This window comes from Lithobates pipiens, unplaced genomic scaffold (assembly GCF_037356315.1).
Source record: "Lithobates pipiens isolate NorthernLeopardFrog02 unplaced genomic scaffold, aLitPip1_a1.2 Scaffold_18, whole genome shotgun sequence".
Classification (NCBI taxonomy): Eukaryota; Metazoa; Chordata; class Amphibia; order Anura; family Ranidae; genus Lithobates; species Lithobates pipiens.
In genome coordinates this window covers 77624839-77645910 of record NW_027507758.1, presented here as the reverse complement: position 1 = coordinate 77645910, position 21072 = coordinate 77624839, and the positions used below count along the sequence as shown (strand labels likewise).

General features: G+C 52.0%; 2 protein-coding genes across 3 annotated transcripts in view; one reads left to right on the top strand and one right to left on the bottom strand.

The window, feature by feature from the left end:
- The window catches only part of BROX (BRO1 domain and CAAX motif containing), a 43435-nt gene extending 38661 nt beyond the window's left edge, over positions 1-4774 (bottom strand). Inside the window, exons 1-2 of one of the 2 annotated variants that reach the window (XM_077485805.1) lie at positions 4591-4774; positions 1528-1701 (exon numbers count right to left, since the gene is read on the bottom strand). The gene's annotated coding sequence lies outside the window, so the exon portion shown is untranslated. The remainder of the gene's footprint in view (positions 1-1527; positions 1702-4590) is intronic. The other variant, XM_077485804.1, reaches the window with a different exon arrangement.
- A 340-nt stretch (positions 4775-5114) lies between these two features.
- AIDA (axin interactor, dorsalization associated) overlaps positions 5115-21072 on the top strand; it is a 71211-nt gene continuing 55253 nt past the window's right edge. The window contains exon 1 of the mRNA XM_077485806.1: positions 5115-5380. Coding sequence (XP_077341932.1) covers positions 5274-5380 — 107 coding nt within the window. The 5' untranslated portion in view covers positions 5115-5273. The remainder of the gene's footprint in view (positions 5381-21072) is intronic.

The window sequence follows — 21072 nt, the reverse complement described above, 5'->3', positions numbered from 1 at the left end:
AAAAATCGTCTGAACGAATTTCGAAAGACAAACACATGGTCATGAGAACAAACGATATTGCCATCATGTAATAACTGAATTTCGAATGATAAATTGTTCAATGGACATAGATGAGTCAGTTTCTTATTTTATTTTTGCTTCTAGGTAGCATATGTGCAGTACCAACAGTTCCATTTTTAAAGTGATTATAAAGTCTTTTTTTTTTCTAGAAAAATAACAAACTTGAAATACTTCCCTGCTCTGTTTTAGGTCCCTTTCAAACTTGTGTAACTTGTCCTGCAACTTGGGACTGCAAAGTTGCATGACAAGTCGTACCCCCATTATTTCCCATAAGTATCATTCATATCTGTGTGACTTCAAGTCACACCAACTTCAAAGTAGTCCCTGTATTACTTTGGTCCGACTTTGAAGCAAGCGGAGTTCCATAGACCTCAAGTTTACAGCATTCCCTGAAACAGTGTCAAAATCGCGGCCGCAAACTCGCTCCAAAATCATGCGACTTTGAAGTCTCGTAGTGTGAAAGGGCCCTTAGTGGTTTTGCACAGAGCAGCCCGGATCCTCCTCTTTTTGGGTCCCTCTTCTGTGATCCTGGCCCCTCCCTCCTGTCGAGTGCCCCTACCGCATGCAGCTTGCTATGGGGGCACCCGGGCCCAGTCACAGCTCCCTCTGTCCATTCAGACACGGAGCAGTGGCCCGGCCCTGCCCTCTCTCACTACTGATTGGCTAATTGACTTTTATTGAAGGCAGCAGGAGCCAATGGCGCTGCTGTTGTGTCTTAGCCAGTCAGGAGGGAGTGTCTCGGACAGCCGAGACACTTGTGCACATCCCTGGACAGAGATGGGACTCTGGTAAGTATTAGGGGCTGCTGCACAAAGCAGGCATAGAATGCATTAAGATAAAATACCTTCTGACCTTACAGTTCCTTTAACCTCTTAGCGCCGGCACCTCCTGAACCTTTAAAAGATTTAGGACGCCAGGAGACGGGTGGGGTTTAAGATCATGTGACCGCTATGATTGGCTGTCACGTAATTGAAAAACTCCCGTTCGCGAGCTTTCGGTTAGCTGCTGGTAACTGTGGTGGGAGAGCACAGGCACGCGCTCTCATCACAGCTGTTTGAACCCCAATTTATGCAAATATGCGGCCGCTCTGTGCCAAGGGGTTAACGAGCGAGAGACGCATTAACCTTTCAGTTTGTCGTCCATTCGGCAGAAGTTTTCCAAACTTTTCCTTCAACTTTTTGGATGAAAAACGTCACAAGTGATTTTCAATTTGTACCCATCAAAAGTTGACAAAAAACAAAATGAACTGTCCAAGTGAGAGATTTTCGAACGATTTTCTTATCTAGTGAATGGGCACCATAAGGATAGATTTAGATGTGCGTCTAAATCTACCGGTCCTCTGAAGAGTGTTCAGATCACTTTTCACAGGCGGCAAGGAGGCAATGCGATTCCTCCTCATCACCTGTTTTAGCCACATTCTCAACGACAAACACAATTGCAGGACATTTGCAGAGCTTCCCTGTTTACCTGAATGGGTTGTGTTCGACAGGCGGCAGCCTACATGTCGGGTCATTTTTGGAGTGGGTGTGAAGCATCGCGTCACCGGCACAAAAAACACCCCTGTCTGTAGCCATGGGCAGCTTAAAGTGGAACTTTAGTCAGAAAATGAAGTCCTGCTAGATCATGTCAGGCTAGATATACCTATGGAAAACATTAAAAATAAGTGTCTATACTGTTTAAAATCCAATAATATACTGTCTCACCCTCCTCTGCGCATGCTCGGTTGCTCTCTAATTTTAGGCACTGCTGAGTTTGTAGAGGCCAATCTGCTGTCTTTAAAGAGGAAGTAAACCCTGATGAGTTCTACTTCCTGTTTTGCTCCCTGCAAAGCCTGCAAATTAAAAGCATAATGGGCTAGTATGCATTGCATCACTGCCACACTACAAGTGAAATATCTCCTAAACAGCGCAGGGTTAAGAGATATTTTCACTACTGATAAGTAAGCCTTATTCTAGGCTTACCTATAGTTAAAAAGAGGGAGGGAGGGTTTACAACCACTATAAAAGGGTTGTATGGGTTTGTTTTTTTAAATAACAAACATGTTATACTTACCTCCACTGTGCAGTTCGTTTTGCACAGAGTGACCCCGATCCTCCTGTTTTGGGCCCCTCAGCGGCTGTCTCCGCTCCTCCCCACAATAGCTAACCCTCCTCTGGGAAGCTCTATCCTGAGGGGGTTAACTTGCCGGCGCGCTCCTTTTCATACACGCTGCGTCCATAGACACAGAGTGTATGACTCGGTCCCGCCCCCTGGCGGCTGCATCATTGGATGTGTTTGACAGCAGTGCGAGCCAATGGCTGTGCTGCTATTAATCTATCCAATCAACAGGCAGACTCCATGGAGAAGAGGACGCTGGGGCACGCACACAGCAGGTGAACTGGCTCAGGTAAGTAAAACGGTGGGGGGGGGGGGGGGGGGGGTCCATCATTGCCATAAAAAAAAAACCTAAAAAAAAAAAAAAAACACCAAAAAAAAACACGGGGGTTTACAACCACTTTAAGTGGAATTAAACCCTCCTGTCCTTTACAGCCAAGGAAGATGCTTCTGTTTGATCTACAACTGCCATGGTGCTACACATTTGATCAGTTATGACGCCAGCCAATTGATGGTTTGACTGTTAGGTTGTGGACACAAGCAAATGTGACAGTTGGCAATCCTGGCATTCCAGGAATGCAACCCTTTTGAAACTTCGATATTTATTTATTTTTAATTACAGCTGCATGATTCAGCCCCCCCCCCCCTCCAGATCTTAAAGCAGCATTTCCCCAATTCTATGTAACAAGTGCAGAGTTCTCTGCTCACTTCTGACAGCTGCCAAACAAAAATAATCCAGGCAGCCTGACAAGTTTATCTCAGAGATAACTATAAAGAAAGAAATTTTTTTTTTCTTAAATCAAAGGAATTAACTTTGCTCTCCTCCAATGATCAGACTTGTCCTGACACGCCCACTGCTACACAGCCATTCACTGGGAAGCTCAGTGTGCTGCTGCTTCTCCTCCCCTCAATGCTTATGCAGCTGAGAACAGAGGGAATGTGATCACTTATAAAAAAAAAAATAATAATAAAAAAGGTATTTATAATGTTTTTTTATATTTATAAAGAAATGTTTTGCCTTTCATTTCTATTGTAAACTGAATGGGTTGTTTTACAAGATGATTGTTTACAATCATTTTAAAGAGGAAGTAAACCCCACAAAATATATTTTTTTCAAATATTAAAATTTTTTTTTTCCTTGCCAAGCAAGAGATATACAAATTAGTTTTAAATGAGCGTTAGAAGTACCTTTTCTATGAGTTTGATTTTTCAGTATCTTCCGGGTATCATCTGCGCCATTCTTTCTCCTGTTTGCTGAAGCCGATGCAGACGTCATTTCCACCCTTAAGCTGGCCATACACCTGTAGATTATCTGCAGATTTTCTATGGTTAGATAGAAAAAGTGCAACAGATTTCTCCATGTTTGCTAAACTGTGGATGGAGGAATCTCCCACTTTTTCCATCTAACCATAGAAAATCTGCAGATAATCTATAGGTGTATGGCCAGCTTTAGTTTGTATCCCTGCCGAACACTCGCGCATGCGCCATAACCAAGCCTCGTTCTCGACTGCCGTTACTACGGCAACAGAGCATTCTCAACGAGAACAGTAAAATGACTATCAAGGCTCTTATCCCGAAGCGGAAATGGCACACATTGTGTGCCATTAATGAGGCTACCTAGTGCGCAATCGCGGTCAATGTCACAGGACGAATAAAGACGATTTGCATCGCAAAGACAAATGTGCATGCACTTTCCCAGGCAGTGATCAGCTGCCAGTGCTATGTAGATTCCATTGATGTAAAGTTGTATAGGGGGGGTTTACAAACACTTTAAGCCTAGTATGTATGAGGCCTAAAGCATCAGACCTGGAAGAAGCAGTAATGAGTGTCTTTATTTTATTTTTATGGTTTTATATAGCGCCAACAGTTTGCACAGCGCTTAACAAAATAAAGGCAGACATTACAAATTGGTACAAGAGGAATGAGAGGGCCCTGGTCATTAGAGCTTACAATCTAAATACATATTTTAGGTCAGAAGCTCACACAGCATTGAAGCCAAAGCATCAGCATGACAGCCAAGGGAAGGAACATTATCAGAAGGACGATTCAGCGATGATAGCGGTCTCCACAGTCCGCCATCACAAGATTGCTCGGGGTGATCAGCTCTGCTGTCTGTCCCATAAACATGTATGTTCAGCCCAGCACACACGCTTACACCTCTGGAGGGCAGGCCTCTGATGCCACATATTTCAGGGGATAATCTCTGCCATCACACAAGGCTTAGTGACCTGACTGGTTATTGATCCCTCTGATGGCAGTCAGGGTGCTGCCACTGATCTGAAAAGCGATAATAATATGATCACTCAGGTCCCTCTTCTGATGTACAATTCCCCATCAACACAAGGACTACAACCCCCAGCAGGCCCTGTGGCGTCAGCTGAGATCTGTACAGAACAACAGGTGTCCTCCCCTCTGCTGAATGTTCTTCATACTCACCCCTGGGGGCCCCGGCTCCTCTCAATGACGATGTGGCCCTCAGAGTCCCAGCCAAGCTCCAATCACACAGCAGCTCTCTTCCTGGTTGTGACACTTGAAGGAAGTCTCCGCCCTGCCGGTGTCCAGGCGCTGCTGTGGGAGGAGGAGCCACGTGATTAAAGCGACAGGTAAACATGGGAAGGAACCGTCCGCGCATGCGCGCAGCTCCAGCTGACTTACTCATGATACATATCTGTGGGCGTGTCTACTGGACATACAGACCCCGTGGCTCCTTCTGTCCCCGCCTATGGAGAAAGCCGATGATGTCATGCTATAGGCGAGGGCGTGATGATGCGCTTGCGCACCACTCCCGCCTGAGCGCCGAAGCTGTCGTCTGGGAAACGACGCGGCGTGCTGGAAGTATATATAGGTGGGCGGTGCCCTGTCTTTTTTCACCCACCAATCCAAGGCTTCGACAAAGTGAAAGAGGTGGGGTTTCCTGGTGAGAGTGAGGCTTGGAAAGCACGGGATTGGATGGGAAGGGCGGGGTTGGCTGAGGGGCGGCGGGGTTTCCTGTCCCTCTGAGTGATGGGCTTGGCTGCAGAGGAGGGGCACCAGCAGCATCTGCAGGCGGCAGTGGGGGGAACCGGTCCCGGGAGTTCCCGGAGGATGCAGACGTGAGAGAGGCCGCCCAGTGCCCAGCCATGACTGAGCGGAACAAGACCCTCAACAAATGGAACGCAAGCTTCAGGAAGGGCACCGACTTCGACTCGTGGGGGCAGCTAGTGGAAGCCATCGATGAGTACCAAATGTGAGTGGGGGGCATGGTGGGGGCGGGGCTAGCATGGGGACATGGGACCGCCCACTCCCCCTTCATTACTGGGGGGGGTAGACAGGTGATGGGACCGCCCGCTCCTCCCTCATTACTGGGGGGGGGGGCACACAGGTGATGGGACCGCCCACTCCCCCTTCATTACTGGGGGGTTAGACAGGTGGAGGAACCCCCAACTTCCCCCTCGTTACTGGGGGGGCATGCAGGTGATGGGGCCGCACGCTCCCCCCTCGTTACTGGGGGGGGGGGGCATGCAGGTGATGGGACTGTCCGCTCCCCCCTTGTTACTGGGGGGGGGGCACGCAGGTGATGGGACCGCTTGCTCCCCCCTCGTTACTGGGGGGGGCACGCAGGTGATGGGACCGCCCGCTCCCCCCTCATTACTGGGGAGGGGGCACGCAGGTGATGGGACCGCCCGCTCCCCCCTCATTACTGGGGAGGGGGCACGCAGGTGATGGGACCGCCCGCTCCCCCCTCGTTACTGGGGGGGGGCACGCAGGTGATGGGACCGCCCGCTCCCCCCTCGTTACTGGGGGGGGGCACGCAGGTGATGGGACCGCCCGCTCCCCCCTTGTTACTGGGGTGGGGGGCACGCAGGTGATGGGACCGCCCGCTCCCCCCTCGTTACTGGGGGGGCATGCAAATGATGGGACAGCCCGCTCCCCCCTCGTTACTGGGGGGGGCACGCAAATGATGGGACAGCCCGCTCCCCCCTCGTTACTGGGGGGGGCACGCAAATGATGGGACAGCCCGCTCCCCCCTCGTTACTGGGGGGGGCACGCAAATGATGGGACCGCCCGCTCCCCCCTCGTTACTGGGGGGGGCACGCAAATGATGGGACCGCCCGCTCCCCCCTCGTTACTGGGGGGGTAGACAGATGGAGGAACCCCCCACTCCCCCTTCATTACGGGGGGGGGGGCACGCAGGTGATGGGACCGCCCGCTCCCCCTTCTCATTACTGGGCGAGGGGGCACGCAGGGGATGGGACCGCCTGCTCCCCCCCTCATTACTGGGCGAGGGGGCACGCAGGGGATGGGACCGCCCGCTCCCCCCCTCATTACTGGGCGAGGGGGCACGCAGGGGATGGGACCGCCCGCTCCCCCCCTCATTACTGGGCGAGGGGGCACGCAGGGGATGGGACCGCCCGCTCCCCCCCTCATTACTGGGCGAGGGGGAACGCAGGGGATGGGACCGCCCGCTCCCCCCCTCATTACTGGGCGAGGGGGCACGCAGGGGATGGGACCGCCCGCTCCCCCCCTCATTACTGGGCGAGGGGGCACGCAGGGGATGGGACCGCCCGCTCCCCCCCTCATTACTGGGCGAGGGGGCACGCAGGGGATGGGACCGCCCGCTCCCTCCCTCTTTACTGGGGGGGTAGACAGGTGGAGGAACCCCCCACTCCCCCCTCGTTACTGGGGGGGTAGACAGGTGGAGGAACCCCCCATTCCCCCTTCATTACGGGGGGGGCACGCAGGTGGAGGAACCCCCCATTCCCCCTTCATTACGGGGGGGGGCACGCAGGTGATGGGACCGCCCGCTCCCCCCTCGTTACTGGGGGGGGGGCACGCAGGTGATGGGACCGCCCGCTCCCCCCTCGTTACTGGGGGGGGGGCACGCAGGTGATGGGACCGCCCGCTCCCCCCTCGTTACTGGGGGGGGCACGCAGGTGATGGGACCGCCCGCTCCCCCCTCGTTACTGGGGGGGGGCACGCAGGTGATGGGACCGCCCGCTCCCCCCTCGTTACTGGGGGGGCACGCAGGTGATGGGACCGCCCGCTCCCCCCTCGTTACTGGGGGGGTAGACAGGTGGAGGAACCCCCCACTCCCCCTTCATTATATTACGGGGGGGCACGCAGGTAATGGGACCGCCCCCGCTCCCTCCTCATTACTGGGGGGGGCACGCAGGTGATGGGACCGCCCCCGCTCCTTCCTCATTACTGGGCGAGGGGGCACGCAGGGGATGGGACCGCCCGCTCCTCCCTCTTTACTGGGGGGGGGCACACAGGTGATGGGACCGCCCGCTCCCCCCTCGTTACTGGGGGGGGTAGACAGGTGGAGGAACCCCCCACTCCCCCCTCGTTACTGGGGGGGTAGACAGGTGGAGGAACCTCCCACTCCCCCCTCATTACTGGGTGGGTAGACAGGTGGAGGAACCCCCCACTCCCCCCTCGTTACTGGGGGGGGTAGACAGGTGGAGGAACCCCCCACTCCCCCCTCGTTACTGGGGGGGGTAGACAGGTGGAGGAACCCCCCACTCCCCCCTCGTTACTGGGGGGGGTAGACAGGTGGAGGAACCCCCCACTCCCCCCTCGTTACTGGGGGGGGGTAGACAGGTGGAGGAACCCCCCACTCCCCCCTCGTTACTGGGGGGGGCACGCAGGTGGAGGAACCCCCCACTCCCCCCTCGTTACTGGGGGGGGCACGCAGGTGGAGGAACCCCCCACTCCCCCCTCGTTACTGGGGGGGGCACGCAGGTGGAGGAACCCCCCACTCCCCCCTCGTTACTGGGGGGGGCACGCAGGTGGAGGAACCCCCCACTCCCCCCTCGTTACTGGGGGGGGCACGCAGGTGGAGGAACCCCCCACTCCCCCCTCGTTACTGGGGGGGGCACGCAGGTGGAGGAACCCCCCATTCCCCCCTCGTTACTGGGGGGGGCACGCAGGTGGAGGAACCCCCCATTCCCCCCTCGTTACTGGGGGGGGCACGCAGGTGGAGGAACCCCCCATTCCCCCCTCGTTACTGGGGGGGGCACGCAGGTGGAGGAACCCCCCATTCCCCCCTCGTTACTGGGGGGGGCACGCAGGTGGAGGAACCCCCCATTCCCCCCTCGTTACGGGGGGGGGGCACGCAGGTGGAGGAACCCCCCATTCCCCCTTCGTTACTGGGGGGGCACGCAGGTGGAGGAACCCCCCATTCCCCCTTCGTTACTGGGGGGGGCACGCAGGTGGAGGAACCCCCCATTCCCCCTTCGTTACGGGGGGGGGGCACGCAGGTGGAGGAACCCCCCCATTCCCCCCTCGTTAATGGGGGGGGTAGACAGGTGGAGGAACCTCCCACTCCCCCCTCATTACTGGGTGGGTAGACAGGTGGAGGAACCCCCCCATTCCCCCTTCATTACGGGGGGGGGCACACAGGTGGAGGAACCCCCCATTCCCCCCTCGTTACTGGGGGGGGCACGCAGGGGATGGGACCGCCCGCTCCTCCCTTACTGGGGGGGGGGCACACAGGTGATGGGACCGCCCGCTCCCCCCTCGTTACTGGGGGGGTAGACAGGTGGAGGAACCCCCCCACTCCCCCTTCATTACGGGGGGGGGCACGCAGGTGATGGGACAGCCCGATCCCCCCTCGTTACTGGGGGGGGGGGGCATGCAGGGGATGGGACCGCCCGCTCCTCCCTCTTTACTGGGGGGCACACAGGGGATGGGACCGCCCGCTCCCCCCTCATTACTGGGCGAGGGGGGACACGCAGGGGATGGGACCGCCCGCTCCCCCCTCATTACTGGGCGAGGGGGCACGCAGGGGATGGGACCGCCCGCTCCTCCCTCTTTACTGGGGGGGCACACAGGTGATGGGACTCCCCCTTCATTACCGGGGGGGTAGACAGGTGGAGGAACCCCCCACTCCCTCCTCATTACTGGGGGGGGGGGCACGCAGGGGATGGGACCGGCCGCTCCCCCCCTCATTACTAGGCGAGGGGGCACGCAGGTGATGGGACTGCCCAGCTCCCCCCTCATTACTGGGCAAGGGGGCATGTAGGTGATGGGACTGCCCGCTCCCCCCTCATTAATGGGGGGGGGGGGGAAACGCAGGTGATGGGACCGCCCGCCCCCCCCTCATTACTGGGGGGGGGGTAGACTGGTGTTGTGGACATGGGGTCTCCCTCCTAGGTGTTGTCTGCAGATAAGTCATGGGGGTCTGCTAACCCTCAGTGCTAGATATGGTCCAATGCTGAGTATAAACAGGTGTAGGGGTAAATGGGATCTCCTGACTCTCTCTGCTGGGTATGGTCTGACGATGGGGCTATGGGATCTCCTAAATCCTCCACCCCCCCCCCCCGTTTCTGATGTTCGGTACATCCTCCAACCCCCCCCCCCCCTCCTAAGTGTTGGCTGTAGACAGGTGATGGGGTGCGTGGGATCTTCCCCACTCCTCTATTGCTGAATACAGACAGGTGTTGGGATCACATGGGGTCTCCTGCCCCTCAGTGTTGGGGACGGGCAGGTGATGGGATGACGTGGGGTCTCCTGCCCCTCAGTGTTGGGGACAGGCAGGTGATGGGATGACGTGGGGTCTCCTGCCCCTCAGTGTTGGGGACAGGCAGGTGATGGGATGACGTGGGGTCTCCTGCCCCTCAGTGTTGGGGACAGGCAGGTGATGGGATGACGTGGGGTCTCCTGCCCCTCAGTGTTGGGGACAGGCAGGCGATGGGATGACGTGGGGTCTCCTGCCCCTCAGTGTTGGGGACAGGCAGGCGATGGGATGACGTGGGGTCTCCTGCCCCTCAGTGTTGGGGACAGGCAGGTGATGGGATGACGTGGGGTCTCCTGCCCCTCAGTGTTGGGGGCAGGCAGGGGATGGGATGACGTGGGGTCTCCTGCCCCTCAGTGTTGGGGATGGGATGACGTGGGGTCTCCTGCCCCTCAGTGTTGGGGATGGGATGACGTGGGGTCTCCGGCCCCTCAGTGTTGGGGACAGGCAGGTGATGGGATGACGTGGGGCCTCCTGCCCCTCAGTGTTGGGGTCGGGGACACAGGTGATGGGATGACGTGGGGTCTCCTGCCCCTCGGTGTTGGGGTCGGGGACACAGGTGATGGGATGACTTGCTGCTTTTGTATAGAGAAGCCTCTTTCTTAGTTCTTGTTGGTCCTCTGTTGGGAACACGGAGGGTTCTCTGCCCTCTGGCGGGGTGTAGAGGCTGCTCTTTTCAGATAACATTCCTCGGCATGCAGTGTTGTCATTGTGACTGGTTTGGTTTAGTTATTTTGTTCCTTTAAAATATGTAAATACAAAGCAGACAGAGCTGGCTGTGTGGCCAGTTGGTATGGGTTTAGAATGGAGGTGGATCTGAGTTGTACACACATTCCATTACAATTTAATGATGAACTGCAGCCTGCTCACATCATTTGTAATAAAAACATCTTTGCCATTCTGAAGCTTCCCTCCAACCACTTTTCATACTTTCTACATACTGTGATTCTGTACTTGCCAAATATGCTGAAGAAACCTCCCTCCACTGAGTCTGGCTGCATCCATTTTAACTGTGGGCAGCTGAAGCTGCTGCCTGTTCACTTCTTGGATTTACAGAGGCACACCTCCAGCTCTGCAGCTCTCATTAGCCCTCTTATGACTTATCCCCTCTCCCTTCCTGGCAAACTCTCAGCAGAGTGAGAGAGCTGTGCATGATCTCATAAGCCTAGGCTTTTTCCCAGACAAAGAATAGGAAGTGGGTTGTATAAGGATTTTTTACTGGCAGAATTTTTTTTTCTTTCACTGTCCAAAGTTTAAAACAAGAGCAGAAGGTTTAATGGGGGGGGGGGAGAAATTACTGAAGTTCCGCTTTAAGCATACAAGGATACACATTCTCTATTCTACTACATATATAATATGAGAAAAGGGGGGGGGGTCGGGGAGAGTTGGTACTTTATGAGGCAATGAGTGGGTAGGTTCATCTGCCTCCATCCCTGGTATTGTATTAAAACGGGAAGGGTTTGTGGGCCTTTTATATGAAGCACAATTGCAATTCCTCATCCATTTACACAGATCTTGATAATGTATATCTATATCTCAACATGAGTCACAAAAGTAGTGATAAACGTATTGATATAGACTCCATTGATCAGGTTAGATGTACAGATAACCGATCTTAGATTCCATAATGAGGATAAAATTGTTGCTGAAATGCGTAGTCCTGGAGAATCTCAAATGCATGATTGCAAGGTGTAGCATATAATGGCTCTACGCATTTCGTGGAGTTTACCAATCATCAGAAGCAACTTGAGGTTAAAATATCTATAAAGAAATGAGTGCCAGAGGATCAGATATTTGGCACGAGGGGAAAGGAAGAAGAGGGACATAAGGTTCCCCAGTCACTCTTGCCTACAGATTTGTTTTGAATTGGCTGAAATCGCACTGCACCAAAGCAGTGCATGCACTACTCTTCTTAAAATGCACTGTAACTGGATCACATGGTACAAAAGTACCATGCGATCCAGTGCTGCAACGCACAGCATCTGCAAACTTCATTTGGGGTGTCATTAACTTTCTTTTGACACCTGCTGCAGCTTGCAAGTGGAGTGTGTTTTTGCATGCGGTCTGAATCGCACAGAAACGTCCAGCACACTCCTGTGCAATTCATGATTTTTTTTATTATTATTTTTTTCCCTTTCTTTCTATATATATTGCATATTTAATAAAAGCGAATATTTGTGTGATTGGTCCAAACCTAAACCTTAAATTTCACAGAGATATCCTGGAAGGGCTCCAGAAGTCAGGACCAGCTGGGAACTGACAGCTTTTGTGGTTGAAAAGCATGAAGAGGGTTGTTTGTATGAGAGAAGAATGCCGCTTTAAGTGTGATTCAGAAGTCGCACAGTGGCTGCTTACTGGGAAGTTCTTTTCATTTATTTACAAAAGCCGGGCAGACATCTGTGTGTGGATTTCATCTCTTATTCACATCCTGCTTAAAGTCTCCACCCGAAAACAGCCAGGGACTTTGGGTGGGAACCTGAGCAAATAATCCTTTCACTGACCGGCTGTGGTTGACATCCAGCCAGGGATGCAGTGTGTGGGGCGGACGGAGGAGCGGCCCTGTACTGCGGTATGATCAGCGTCTGTTTACTTCTTCGGGCACATGGAGAACAGGAATCAGGAATCCGTGCACACAGAGCCACCGACTACAATGTACTACAAGAGGGAAGATGAACTCAAATCTAGAAAGTCCGAGAAATGTCAGAGGTCCTTAGTGCTAGCATGCTAATGCTGGCCTTACTCCTGTTGAATTTAGTTCAAATATTCAGATAAAAATCACCCGACTGTTCACTGGTGGTGATTGAAGTTTGAACGACTTTGTTTGAGTAACATGTCAGTGTTCTACTCTGGATTACCTTTGACAATTGCGTTAATTCTTACATTGGGGTAATCTACTTATTACTTTTTAAGGTTCACCATTGTGCTATACACCTTTTTACATTTTGTAATTTTTTTTTTTTTGTTTCAATAAAGATTGTTACCAGCAAGCTTTTAAATATGCCTATAAAGTCCATTCCTTCTGTTCGCCTTTTTTCCATTAGACCCCTTTCACACTGAAAGCACCAGCCGTTTGCGCTAAAGCTCCGCTTGTTTTAGCGCTGTTTAAGCGGGGCTTTTGCAATACTTTTACCCAAAAAAGGGTTAAAAACGCCTTTTACAGCACTTTCAAAATGCTTTTAAGGTGCTTTGAAATCACTGCCCATTCATTCCAATGGACAGGATTTTTTGGGAATGCTAAATACAACACTCTCAACATGCCCCAAAGATGCTGCTTACAAGACTTCTTGGATTGTCCCGCAAGCACACCGCCCCAGTGTGAAAAGACGCACTGGAATGAATGGGAGGCGGCTTTCAGGTGCTTGTCTAGCGCTAAAGCGCCTGGAAAAAAGCCCCAGTGTGAAGGGGGTTTAAGACACAGTTAGGACAGGGTATAATGTACCCTTGGTGGTCCTCGGGACCACCCTGTGAGGACACCACCTACCTGTCACTTAAATGCAGATAAGGCCATTTACGATTTTTTTTTTTTTTTTTTTTTTTCTTGGCCGCAATTGAATTTAAAGATTTAGAAATCCGTTTGTTCCCATTTGATTCAACAAAAATGTTCCTTTTTTTTGTTGCATATTGTGGTCCAAACCGATTGTCAAATCGTCCACTTTAACTCTTTAGAGATGTCACAGGTCCTCCTCACCCTCTTCTTGGTTTCTTTCTAAACTGGAAAACGGTAGAGGGGAAAGGAAAACCAAGGGGCTGGGAAAGGGGAGGTGGGGATCCTAAAAAGTCAATGGCAAAATGATTGAAAGGATCATGGGAGCAGGTGTATAGTTTGTTGGGAAGGTCAGGAGTAGTTAAAGTGGAGTTCCACCCTAAAGTGGAACTTCTGGTCATTGGAACCTCTCCCCCCCCCCCCCCCATTGCCACCTTTCAGGGGGGAGGGGGGGTACAGATACCTGTATAATACAGGTATCTGCACCCACTTCCGGGCATAGATATCTGCATAATCTGTGGATATTTACGCCACTTCCTGCGGGGCACCCTCTGTCTGCTGGGAAACACACGGATCCCAGAGACAGCAGGGACCGCATGTGCAGTAGGGAACCGGAAAGTGAAGCCGCAAGGCTTCACTCCCTGATTCCCATACCAAGGATGGCAGCAGAAGCACCCAAGAGCCGATCGACAGATCGGCTTCGGGTGCCGACATCGCCGGCGTGCTGAACAGGTAAGTGTCCATATTTTAAGTCAGCGGCTGCAGTATTTGTAGCTGCTGACTTTAAAAAAAAAAACGGCGGAACTCCCGCTTTAAGCCAAAGCTGCAATATCAGGAGAAATTTATGATGGTTATTACTCAATATTGCAAACAATTTCTCTCTGATAAGCACACCTTGTATTCAACTTTTAACTTCAAAGAAGTTAAGCGATGGAAATTTCAAAGAATTTATAGCTGCTGACTTAATTCTTTTGGGGTAGACTGGCACTTCTCTAAGTTCCAACTGCTAGCAGGAGCAATAGAAACGAACAGGGTAACAGGTGTGATACATCCCGGGCTGCTGATAAGGTGGTACAGCCAACCCTCCTATACTGGGCCTAGGCCTCCTCAATGCAAAGGGGGGCCCGCACCTGCTGAGCAGGAGAGCCAGCAGTACTGCCTTATTGCTGACACTTGTGGCTTCTGCTTTTCTTTCTTTCTTCCAGCTGCACTACAGGAGGAATCGGTTCTAGTATGTGCGCCCCCTTCCCCCTGCTGTCTGGAACCTGTGTGCCCCTTTTTCCCGCATTGCTGCATCTTCCCTCCTCTCCCACTGGCTGCTGCTGAGGGCCCACAGGTGGGTTATTAATATGAATAAACACACCACCCCGAATGAACACAGTTAGCGATAGGTACTGATCACTCACTGTAGGGGGTGCAGATATTGCCTTCGTGCCGCTTACATTGTGGGTGTTGCATTTTAGCAAAATATAAAATATCATTTGATATCTTCAGAGGAGGGGGCTCTGCCAGGTAGGCTGTACTGGGCCCCCTGATTTCTATCAGCAGCCCTGGATACATCAATCTGCTGGTGTCAAAATCAAAAAGGGGGGGGGAAAAATCTCCAGGCTACCCTTTAGATGTGCATGTTCCAGCAAGGGAGCTGGGCACTGGATGGCGTGAAGCTATGCAGTCTGCCCATCAGTTGCTTGTTAGTCTTAGTACTGATTCTGGAACAGCAAAGAAGCAACTGATCAGCTAAGTGGTCAGCAGAGAGAAACATGCTTGTCTGAAGGGTTGCTGGGAATGTGCTTTTTCACTCTGGCTCACCACTTATCACTTACTTTTGGTGTGGATCAAAGAGTGTAAGACATGTTGAATTTGTGTGCACAGTAATGCACGCGTAGAGCCATTATATGCTACACCTTGCAATCATGCGCTTTCATGCGTTTGAGATTCTCCAGGACTATGCATTTCAGCAACAATTTTATCCTCATTATGGAATCTAAGATTGGTTATCTGTACATCTAACCTGAACAATGGATTCTATATCAATATGTTTATCACTACTTTTGTGACCCATGTCGTGTGTATGTATGTATGTGTACACGCACACACACACAGCCTTGCAAAAGTATTCACACTCCCTTGTGTTTGTGGTGGTTGTGTTTTTTTTTTTTTTTCTTCTCGTTTCCTCACAACCTGGAATTAACATGAACATGGATTGTTTGAGGATTTGCATCATTTAATTTACAGGGCATGCCCCCCCCCCCCCCCCCCCAAGCACCTAGGTAAGAGCGAACCAATATCGCCCCAGCACTTCCCTATGTGGCTCTAGAGTTCATCGCAGGGTAAATTCCCTTCTGGCCAATTTATCAGGAAATAGGTGTGTGTGTGTGTTTTTCCCAAGGACTAATCATGACTAGCAGGAGGTGATATTAAAACAAAGAGTTGCTAGAAAATAGAAGTTGTTAAAGCTAAAATGAATCTGTTATAATATATTAAATCGTTTTATTTTGCCATCTGTTACGTGGGAGATTTCCCTTCACTTCCTGTCCTATAGCAAAAATAGAAAGCGAGAGGAAATCCCTTCAAAGTAAAGGAATCCTGGGTTGCCACCAGAACTCGTGTCCTGATTAGAGATGAGCACAGGCATGTTGGGACCAAAGCCTAAACCTGCGAGGAAGTTGTCACTGTAGTAGGTCAATTATAAGGGGTTGGGGCATTCCCCGCTTCGCAGGCTCTCATATATGCTGTGGGTATAGAAAAGAATCGTCCCCAGTAAAATAATCGCGTTTTTGTTTTGCAGCCTAAGACTCGGTTCACACAGGGGCGACTCAGATCCGACTTCAGGTCGCCCCTAGTCGCCTCAGGTCGGACATTTAAAACTCAATGTAAGTGAATGAGAGCCGTCTTAATGCACGCTACTGAAGTCGCTCCGACTTCAAAAGAAGTTCCTGTACTACTTCAATCTGATTTGTACCCATTGATTTCAATGGAGGTCGCCTCCAAGTCGGATCTCTGTCTATACGGAGGCGACTTTGACAGAATTATTAGCTCTGAAGGGGGAACACAACTTTAAGTCGCCCCAGGCCAGGCGACTTTTGCCGTGGCCAATCAGAGAATGAGCTCTGAAGGGGGAACTCCACGCCAAATTTACGAAACAAAATTGGCGTGGGTTCCCGCTCCGAGAGCATACCAGACCCTTAGGTCTGGTATGGATTCCAAGGGGAACCCCCTACGCCGAAAAAACGGCATGGGGGTCCCCCCAGATCCACACCAGACCCTTATCCGAGCACGCTACCCGGCCGGCCAGGAAAGGGGGTGGGGACGAGCCATACCAGGCCGCGTGCCCTCAACATGGGGGGTGCCTTGGGGGGGGGGGGCGTGCGGCCCCCCCACCCCAAAGCACCTTGTCCCCATGTTGATGAGGACAAGGGCCTCTTCCCGACAACCCTGGCCGTTGGTTGTCGGGGTCTGCGGGCGGGGGGCTTATCGGAATCCGGGAGCCCCCTTTAATAAGGGGGCCCCCGGATACCCGCCCTCCACCCTATGTGAATGAGTATGGGGTACAATGTACCCCTACCCATTCACCTGTAAAAAAAAAAAAAAAATAAAAACACCACACAGGATTAAAATAGTTTATTGCACAGCTCCGGGGGTCTTCCGTCTTCGGGGGTCTTCTCGCCGGACTCCTCCGCTATCTTCTGCTAGCGGAGGAGCCCAGCTTTCTTCCTCGCCGCCGGCCTCTTCTTCCGACTTCGGGGGTCTTGTCCCCCTCTACGGTTCTTCTGCCGGGCCACCGCTTCTTCTTCTAGCTCTTTTACAGGCAGTGGCCCGGTCTTCTGTCGTCGCCTTCTCCTTCCCCTTCCCCGACGTTCTCTCCAGCCGCAATGCCAGGGACGCGCTGCGCGGCGACTTTTATAGGGACAAGGGGCGGGGTCATCGGTTGATGTCACATGGTGACAGTCCCAGCATCCTCCGGGACTGTGACATCGTAAGAGGCGGGGTTACCATGTGGCATCAACTGATGACCCCGCCCCTTGTCCCTATATAAGTCGCCGCGCAGCGCGTCCCTGGCATTGCGGCCGGAGAGAACGTCGAGTCAACATCTCCAGGAGAAGAAGAACGGAAGGCGGCGACGACAGAAGACGGGGCCACCGCCTGTAAAAGAGCTATAAGAAGAAGCGGTGGCCCGGCAGAAGAACCGAAGAGGGGGACAAGACCCCCGAAGTCGGAAGAAGAGGCCGGCGGCGAGGAAGAAAGCCGGGCTCCTCCGCTAGCAAAAGAGCTAGCAGAAGATAGCGGAGGAGTCCGGCGAGAAGACCCCCGAAGACGGAAGACCCCCCGGAGCTGTGCAATAAACTATTTTAACCCTGTTGTGGTTTTTTTTTTTTTTTTTTTTTTTTTTTAACTTTTTCACATGTGAATGGGTAGGGGTACCCCATACTCATTCACATAGGGTGGGGGGGGCCGATAAGCCCCCCCGCCCGCAGACTCCGACAAGCAACGGCCAGGGTTGTCAGGAAGAGGCCCTTGTCCTCATCAACATGGGGACAAGGTGCTTTGGGGTGGGGTGGGCCGCACGCCCCCCCTCCCCCAATGCACCCCCCATGTTGAGGGCACGCGGCCTGGTACGGCTCAGGAGGGGGGGCGCCCGCTCGTCCCCTCCCCCTTTCCTGGCCGGCCGGGTAGCGTGCTCGGATAAGGGTCTGGTGTGGATCTGGGGGGACCCCCCACGCCGTTTTTTTCGGCGTAGGGGGTTCCCCTTGGAATCCATACCAGACCTAAGGGCCTGGTATGCTCTCGGAGGGGGAACCCACGCCAATTTTATTTCGTAAATTTGGCATGGAGTTCCCCCTTCAGAGCTCATTCTCTGATTGGCCACGGCAAAAGTCGCCTGGCCTGGGGCGACTTAAAGTTGTGTTGTAAGTCGCCCCAGGTCGTGTCTAAGTCGTGTTCAAGTCGTCTCCAAGTTGCCTCACAAAGTCGTCCTGAAGTCGTGTCGCCCCTGTGTGAACCGAGCCTAAGATGAAGACATTGTTTTTGTGTTATCTAGCTATATTTACTCAGTGCAACATATAACATCCAAGTGAAAGATATAACGCCAATATGTCAGGAAAAAAAACATTCAAAAACTGAATTGGAAAAGAAATCCCCCCAATAAAAAAAAAAAAAAAAACATAAAAAATCTCCCAGTGTAGCTAATCACTTTCTCAATGGCATACCAAGCGATTTGTCTTTCAACTGTGATCAGCTGCGGTTATTTTGGTTAGCTCAGCATGAAAAGAGCTTTCCTGGAGCATTTCAGTTCCTGATAGTGCAACTGAAGCAAACGATCAACTAAGGGTGGCAAGGTACTGTCAAAAGATCTCCAGGATAAAGTTATGTACAGGCACAAGTCAAGAGATGGATACAAAAAAAAAAAATCAAAGGCTTCATCAATACCTAGAAGTACAGTGAAGTCCATTTTTAAGAGGTAGAAGGTATTTGGTACAACACAAACCCTCTCTGGATCAGGATGTCGCTCCAAACTGGATGGCAGAGCCAGGAGGAAACTGGTCAAAACGGCTACCAAGAGGCCTACAGCAACTCTGAAGCAGTTGCAGGAATTTATGACAGAGTGGTCATTGTGTGCATGTGACAACAATATCGCAAACTCTTCACAAATTTGGCTTGTGTAGCAGGGTTCCAAAAAAAATAAAAATAAAATCCACCCAAGAAAGGCCACATGCAGTCATGACTGAACTTTGCCAAAACACACCTTGACGATCCTGAGGCTACATGGAAAAAGGTGTTCTGGTCAGATGAGACAAAAATGTAGTTATTTGACCTCAACACCAAACGATATGTCTGGTGGAAATCCAATACAGCTCCCCATCCAAATGGCACCATTCCTACAGTAAAGCATTGAGGTGGTAATATCCACTTATGGGGGTGTTTCTCTGCGGCAGGGACTGGAGCACTTGTCAGGATCGAAGGAAAATGGATAGGGCAAAATACCATCAAATTCTTGAGGAAAATCTTCCTCTGCCAGAAAGCGGTCAATGGGAAGGTGGTTTACCTTCCAACATGACACTGACCCAAAGCACACAGTGCAAATGACCACACAGTGGTTGAAGGAGAGAGGTGAATGTCCTTGCATGGCCTAGTCAGAGCCCAGACTTAAGCCCCATTGAAAATCTGTGGAATGACTTGAAGACTGCAATCCACAAACGGTCACCATCATATTTTAAAGTGTTTTTTACAACCACTTTAAAGTACACACAATCCCCTCAGTTAGAAAGCGTCCTATGCTGAAGTGTATGTTCTTTGTTAAAAAAAAAAAAAAAAATGCTATTACTACCTTATTTCAGAGCGGCGTTCCCGTGACTCCTCGCTGCTCCCTTTTCCAATATCACAGCTACAGCTGGAGGGGCCGGGAATCCCCTGCTGATGGCAGCCGAGGAGAGCAGCGAGGAGTCACCTGAGCACAGAGCAGCACTCTGAAGTAAGGTAGTAATGGGCATGTTTTTTTACAAAGAACATACACTGCAGCATAGGATGTCTTCTAACAGGGCATTGTGTGTGTTTGGGGGGGGGGGGGGGGGGGGGTTGTTTCAGCAGCGGGGTAAGAGCTGGGAAAGAGGAGAGGGAGAGACAGTGGATGATGGAGGCATGTAAACTGACCACGGTGTCAGGGCTCAAAAGCCATGATTAACCGTGGTCAGTTTACAGGGGGAGGGCAGCACCAGGCAGGATCAGCCAGGTATTTCGGGTGATACAGGAGGCCAAATTACACAGCACAAACGCTGTGTTGTATAACATGCTTTGATCGGCTCATGCCGATTTACGTTGGCAGAATGGCACACCTGCGTAAACTGACGTACCTGTACATAAGTCTGCAAAAGCAGGATAGAGGGCGCGCCGCGGGAGTGTGGCCGTGGGTCCCGCAGACTGTCTGCCGGTAGGCTTGCTCAAGTGGGCTTGGACCAGGATCTGAATGCACCTGAGCTCATCCCTACCCCCCATTGGACTATTTCCCCTTCATCTCTGTACTGGTGACATCACAAATATGGGACTTTTCACTCAAACAGGATAAATAGAGAGGGTGTATCTCTGTAACAGGGCACATTCCGTAATAAAAACTGACCGGGGTTACAATCCCTCCCACTCTATCCAAAATAGAAAAAAATTGCCTTTTAATGTATTCTTTAACCACTTCAGGACCGCTGTATTGCCAATGTACGTCAGCACAATGGCACAGGCAGGCACAATCACGTACATCTACGTGATTGCCTTCCAGCGGGTGGGGGGTCCGATCGGACCCCCTCCCGCTGGTTACGGCGGTCCGATTCGGTCCAGGAGCGCTCCATGATGAGGGGATGGCCATTGGTTTTCGGCCACCCCCTCTGGATCGCTCCTGGCCAATGAGAAGCTTCCTCCCCTGTGTATTGTTTACACAGGAAGGAGGAAGTGATGTCATTCTCCTCGGGGGGGGGTCTTTTTGACCGGACTACGAGGAGAAGACAGAAAGTAAGTGTGCACCAACACTACACTGACATGTAGGTACACACAGGCACACAAACCCCCTCCCCCCCCAGTCACAGTGTCACTGATTGCATTGATCATTTCTTTACTGATCAATGCATTCAGTGTCAGTTGTGACAGTAAAAACTGTCAGGACAGTTAGTGTTAGGTCCAGGGTAGCCCCCTATCACCCCCCAATAAAGATTTAACCCCCTGATTGCCCCTAGAGTTAACCCTTTCACCCCCTTTTGCCAGTGTCACTAAGCGATCATTTTTCTGATCGCTGCATGTGTCGCTAGGTAGCTAGTTATTTTTTTAGGTTCACCGCCAGGTTTTTATATCGCTAGGTACCCCGATATACTACCCAATAATGGTTTTAACCCCCTGATTGCCGCTAGTTAACCCTTTCACCCCCTTTTGCCAGTGTCACTAAGCGATCGTTTTTCTGATC